The 6,261-nt window shown below is 42.3% G+C and overlaps 1 protein-coding gene across 1 annotated transcript; it reads left to right on the top strand.

Moving 5' to 3' along the window:
- The first annotated feature begins 2,121 nt into the window (after positions 1-2,121).
- On the top strand, positions 2,122-5,219 carry LOC137383016 (immunoglobulin lambda-1 light chain-like). Its single transcript, XM_068055605.1, has 3 exons — positions 2,122-2,209; positions 2,325-2,681; positions 4,707-5,219. Exons 1-3 carry the CDS (start codon positions 2,161-2,163, stop codon positions 5,033-5,035), a joined length of 735 nt encoding a protein of 244 aa, XP_067911706.1. The 5' UTR covers positions 2,122-2,160; the 3' UTR covers positions 5,036-5,219.
- The last annotated feature ends 1,042 nt before the right edge of the window (positions 5,220-6,261 follow it).

Below are 6,261 nucleotides of genomic sequence, written 5' to 3'. Positions count from 1 at the left end.
AATTGTATTGATCTAATTTTGTCACTAACTTTGGTGAGCAAATGACATTTTGTCCATGAGAGATTCTGTTGTTTCTGTATTTTAGAGTCCAGAACTTGGTTTCACAGCCTGTCAAGATGAATAAACTAATCTTGGCTACCGACTGTTAATCTCTCTGTCTCTTCCTCTCCCATTCTTCTTTTCTGTTTTACATGACTCTTCTGAAGTATTATCTGCTTCACCCTATAAAATTCCAAAGTGACTCCTGACAAAGTAGCGGACTGCTGATATCATCAGAGTGCACCAATCTATGCACACGCGCAGCTACATTTTTCCAGGACTAAATAGCGCATGCATGGGATGACAACAACGTGCATCGCCAATGTCATCACATGTCCATGCCTGTTCCATCTTCATGCATGTGCGATAAAGCATCATCAGGTTTTCAGCCACCCCCCACCCCCCCCCCCCCCCCCTCCCCCTACTCAGCTGGAGGAAGTGGCTGAATGGAAGACTTTGAGGCTGGAGCTTGGTCCCTTCGGCAACTCACTCTAGACCTCGACATTTCTGCCCCTCAGCCGCTCGCTCCAGACCTCGCTGCTCCCCCTTGCTCCCCCCACTCCCCTGGACGATTGTTCCTCAGTTCACACCACCCTGCTCTCCAACCACTAGCTCTAGGCCATGCTGCTTCCCTCCACTCGGCCACTCGCTCCTACATCACCCCGTCAGCCCTGGTGGCCCACCTTGCTTTTTCGGGTGGTGCGTGGAGAATGATCAAACGTGAGAGTGAATGGCTGAGAGGAGGGAAGCGGTGCAGCCTATAACTAGTGGCTGGGGTCTATACACTTTATATACAGCTTAATTACCTCCAAGTCAATGGCTGAGTCAATAATTTTGTCAAATATCCGTGGTGCAACGTGTTGGACCTCCCTGGAGAAACTATTGTTGCAGTTGCGAGGCAAATCTATATCAGCGGACCTTTGAACTATGCTACCAACTATGCAGCATTTGCAGAACAATAGATATAGCTATTTAATGTATCAATTAATAGATACCAACATATGTGGGCTAATTGGGTGCAATTTTGACTCTGCGGTAGGGTAGCACTGGTGGTCGTGAAACGGCAGCCGGTTTTACACCCCACCCGATTTTTATTTACAAAGACTTCACACCCTGCCTGCTTCACTCTGTACAGTATTTGAATGTTGTAGTAAGATATTCAGTACTTGAACACGCACATATATAGAACAGCCATAAAAGACTTGCCTATAAACCCCATTGACTTCTGTTAATTCCACACCAGTAGGTGCAACCCGATTGTTATATTTCCAGCAATATTTTGCAATAGAAGTGTCCAGTTTTCAGTCCACACCCTCACCCTCGAGGAGTTGCCATCAAAACAGCTGACATGTTAACCTACTATACAAAATATAGTAAATTCATTATCGTTCCTAAAGAGCCACGTAATTTCAAGTGCAAACTAAAAACAAAATCTCTTGTTTATATTGCTTCTGTTTAGGCACATGCACGGTGTAGAATGTCATTAGACATTTACTGGAGAATGCAATCCACAATCACTCTAAATATGGTTTCGAATCCCCTCCCGCAACCGAAGTGGCAAATCAAATGTGTTTTAAGTACCTCCATCATAATTGACCTGGTTCTGCAAAACGGGTTACAGCGGTTCACCTTGTCCCAAATTACTCTTAACAGTAACCGAGACTGTCGGTAACAAAATAAGGGGATCTTAGTAAAGAACACAAAATTATAGGCTCTTAATTAATCGAAGCTTATTTAACTGGAACTTTATCTCATTTGGTATTCATTTACTACGAAACTGTTTATGCATTAGCAATGTGGCAACTCATTTTACTGAAGTCAGTTAAGAGCCAGTCTCTGACATTGGAAGCCATAATGTAGAATAATCTGTATCATCAATTTCTGAAAACTCCATGCACTTGATGGTTTAATACCCGTGTCTCTGGAAAAGTAACAACCTATTACTGATCATCAATGAGGGTGGTCCAATTGATTTTGGCCAATTCGTTAAGGATTTGCATAGATACAGAACACACGGGAACGCCTCATTCACACGGTTGATAAAAAGAGATCGGGCATCAGATAATTGATCGGTTTCGTCTGGATGCCACCGACATTCCTGCTCTCATTTCAGTCTTCACAATGCCTGAGTCGTTCGATGTTATCACCGTGCTGATACTTTTGATGGCAGGTAAAAAAAAAAATTGCCAACGTTTCCTTTCTGGATATGCTCGCTGTAACGTTTTATTGCTCAGTATTAGATAGTTACTAAAGTATCTGAAGATCACTCCTTTGTTCTTTTACAGGTTCAAACGCGCAGATTGCGTTAAAGCAACCAGCGTCTCTTACTACCGCCCCGGGGAGAAATGTCGAAATAAATTGTACATTGACTGGGGTTGCCTTGGGAAACGCAGTTGTATCCTGGTACCAACAAAAATCTGAGAATGTTCTTCGCTATATTCTGTACCATAATACTCAAAGTGTGAGCAGGGGCTCTGGAACTCCAAATCGATTCTCCGGAAGGATTAGCTCATCAACCAACGCTGCATTTTTAACCATCAGTCAAGTACAATCGGAGGATGAGGCGAACTACCACTGTGCGGTGTGGGTTGGCTCCATCACGGAGTATATATTTGGAACTGGAACCAAGCTGACTGTTCAAAGTAAGTAACTTTACTTCGTGCTATTCCGGGAGGGGTGCACATCTACACTTTCCACCTCAAATCAATGAAGTGCTAAACACTGAAAATCATGCGGCACAGATTTATGTTGTATACAGCGCATGTAAAATAGTACTTAATCATACACCTACAATGCAGTACTTGCAAAGAAAACTTGCTGGTTTAGTTGAGGCACTCAAAGTGTACTGATTTCAGTACCTCAGGCATTTACTAATCCAAATATTCATTTCAAACAGTCAATATTTACACCCTTCAGTACTGTATCTCTCTATGACACCCTCCATACGACATTCAAATACCGAATCCGTTTTACTGATTCATCCCCCTCTTTTCCTTTCTCCATTGAACTGCAATGATTCCATTGTTATGTTTGGAGTCTAAATGGAGGCAGCAGCAATCTTTGTATGGTTAATCCCTATTTTACCCCTACAGTGAGAGTTGTTCTTTTTAAGAGGGACCAGATAACTAAAGCCTGTAATGTCACATGCACTAAATAAAGCTTGCATTTATATAACGCCTTTCACAAACTCAAAACGTTCAATAGGGATTCATACCTAAATAATCACTTTTCAAGTGTAGTCACTGTTGTAGAGAAACGCGACAGCCAATTTGAGCACAGCCATGTCCCACAAACAGCAATGAGAATAAATGACCAGATTATTTCCTTTTGGTGCCATGTGAGAGGGGGCCGACGTTCAACTCCATCCAAAAGACGACAGCTCTGACAGTGCTGTGCTACCTCATGCACTTAAGTGTTAGTCTAAATCTAGATTATGTTTACATCTCTGGATTGGGGATTGGACCCACAACCTTCTAATTTGAAGGTGACAGTGCTGCCATTGTACCAAAGCAGACATCATGGAGTGGAGAGTGGCTTTGTGTGACAATTAAAACACGCGATAGTGAGTCTGAAGCCCGTTTTACATCTCTCATGATCTTTATTTTCGTTGAAGTCCGTTGTGGGAGATTATAACCCGCACAAAGTCAAAATCTACCCCGAGTCTTTCTGAGTTCCCTGATATAGTTACTCCCTCAAACATGAATTAGTGAGTTGGCACAGGAATGTGGAGGGCAAAGACAGAAAGGGGCGTAAGGTAAGACAATTCAGTATTAAGAGGATGGAAGTGTTGTTCTCTAGGACATCTGTGTTTGAATGTGGCATGGGGAATGCAAAATTACCCGGAATTTTGGGAAGGTGCGAATAAATGTCAGAGAGTAAAGGAGCTCCAAATGTGAGAAATATTTCGCCGATAATTCGTTTCTTGCTTTGCCATGAAATCCTTTTGTCAGTTTATTGAACCATTTTATTGAAGCAAATCAAATACTGTGTGAACAGAGCGTGAGTTTGTGCCAGGACATTTAATTTCCTTATAACAGCATTAGCATTGCAAGCGAAAGGTAGAAAACGTACCAACTATCCCGGGTAACAACTCCAGCAAAAGCTGAGCGTTTTTCCCGTTGTGTGTTCCTCTTCCTTTGATAGTTTGATGTGTGTGCCTTCATTGTTTTTACAGAGACTAAATCATGAAATGTAAATGTGCAACAAGACTGTAGTTGGATGTTTTGATATTTGATGCAATTTTTCCGTAGATATATATGTGACCGCCCTGATCCAAATAACAACAGCCAATTAGAATTAGTCTTCGAAATATTTAGCGGCATTAACTATTATTTACAAAAGTTGCCATTTTCACACACTAGCAGAAATTGCACCGAATTTGTAGCGTATTTCAGTGCTTTCCGCCGATGTTACGGCTGACGAACGGTGGAAACCCCACGAAAATCGCCAGCAACTGCTTTGTTCCAGAATTGCAGTAAAACCTGGTTTATTTATTTACTTAAAATAAAAACAAGAAATGCTGGAACCACTCAGCAGTTCTGGCAGCATCTGTGGAAAGAGAAGCAGAGTTAACGTTTCGGGTCAGTGACCCTTCATCGGAACTGACAAATATTAGAAAATATTATTATTTATTTACTTGTCTACCTTTAAACTATTTCCCTTTACAGACCGAGAGTCCTCCAGCCCTTCGGTATCCCTTCTCCCGCCGGCGTCCGATCAGATCTCTGCAGCAAAGGCGGCGACCCTGGTCTGTTTGGTGGATCATTTTTATCCTGATTCGGTGGAAGTTTCCTGGAGTGTTGACGGCAAGATCATGGAGAATGGTGTCCAGACGACTCAGACCGTGCGGGACACCGATCAGACGTACAGTGTGAGCAGTTATCTGACCCTGGCCGCTACCGAGTGGAACTCGCATGAAGTGTACACCTGTGGGGTTACACATGAGTCTCTCGGGTCTCAAGTCAAGCAAAGCATCAAGAGATCAGCTTGCGAGTGAAAGAGGAAACCCGCCTTATTCGGTGCAAAGTCTGGTATCGAACAAAAGGCAGGGGGACAATTAATACGAGTTCGTTTTTTTTTCTCTTTGTCTGTGATCTTATAACTGGTTTCTTCAATGTATCGGACATGGCTTCTGCATTACCGATTTAAAATATTGCTGAATACAGTCACATTTCATTCGCTGCTGTGGTGAATTTGTCAGCTTTTTTTAAACAAAAATGGACAGTAATTTTTCTGAAGCCACCGCCTGTGAGCATTTCACTTTAGTACGAAATTCTTTGATATAAATTGCAAAAAGCTAGCCATCAATTACAACTTTAAAATTCATATTTAATTCGACGCAGAGTGACTTTCTAGACAAACGTTTGAAATTAATTTACATACGAACATACGAATTAGGAGCAGGAGAAGGCCACTCGGCCCATCGAGCCTGCTCCCATTTCCACCTACCCCCGATAACTTTCCAACCGCTTGCTTACGAAGAATCTAACTACCTCTGCCTTAAAAATATTCAATGATTTTGCTTCCACCGCCTTTTGAGGACGAGAATTCCAAAGACTCACAACCCTTTGAGAGAAAAAAATTCTCATCTCTGCCTTAAATGGGTGATCCCTTATTTTTAAACAGTGACCCCTAGTTGTAGATTCTCCCACAAGGGGGAAACATCCTTTCCACATCCACCCTGTCAAGACCCCTCAGGATCTTATATGTTTCAATCAGGTCACCTCTTACTTTTCTAAATTCCAGCGGATACAAGCCTAGTCTGTTCAACCTTTCCTCATAAGACAGCCCGCCCATTCCAGGTATTAGTCTAGTAAACTTCCCCTGTACTGCCTCCAACGCATTTACATCCTTCCTTAAATAAGGAGACCAGTACTGTACACAGTACTCCAGATGTCATCTCACCAATGCCCTGTATAGCTGAAGCATAACCTCCCTACTTTTGTATTCAATTCCCCTCAAGATAAACGATAACATTCTATTCACTTTCCTAATTACTTGCTGTACCTCCATACTAACCTTTTGCGATTCATGCACTAGAACACCCAGATCCCTCTGCATCTCAGAGCTCTGCAATGTCTCATCATTTAGATAATATGCTTTTTTATTCTTCCTGCCAAAGTGGATTAACTAAGTCACTCTGGAAGTCAGAGCAAATATAGACCTGTTCAAGCACAAGCAAATAATGCAGGGCTGGATTCAACTATTTTAACACAAGGAGTC

Source organism: Heterodontus francisci, chromosome 23 (assembly GCF_036365525.1).
Source record: "Heterodontus francisci isolate sHetFra1 chromosome 23, sHetFra1.hap1, whole genome shotgun sequence".
In the NCBI taxonomy this organism is placed as follows: domain Eukaryota; kingdom Metazoa; phylum Chordata; class Chondrichthyes; order Heterodontiformes; family Heterodontidae; genus Heterodontus; species Heterodontus francisci.
Note: the sequence above shows the minus strand (reverse complement) of the source record. Positions and strands in the feature narration are given on the sequence as shown.

What these genes read in the sequence shown, in the direction of transcription:
- LOC137383016 (XM_068055605.1), top strand. Translation starts at nt 2,161, where the DNA reads ATGCCTGAGTCGTTCGATGTTATCACCGTGCTGATACTTTTGATGGCA. An exon ending in GCTGATACTTTTGATGGCAG is followed by an intron (nt 2,210 to 2,324) that starts GTAAAAAAAAAA and finishes GTTCTTTTACAG; the next exon opens with GTTCAAACGCGCAGATTGCG. An exon ending in AACCAAGCTGACTGTTCAAA is followed by an intron (nt 2,682 to 4,706) that starts GTAAGTAACTTT and finishes TTCCCTTTACAG; the next exon opens with ACCGAGAGTCCTCCAGCCCT.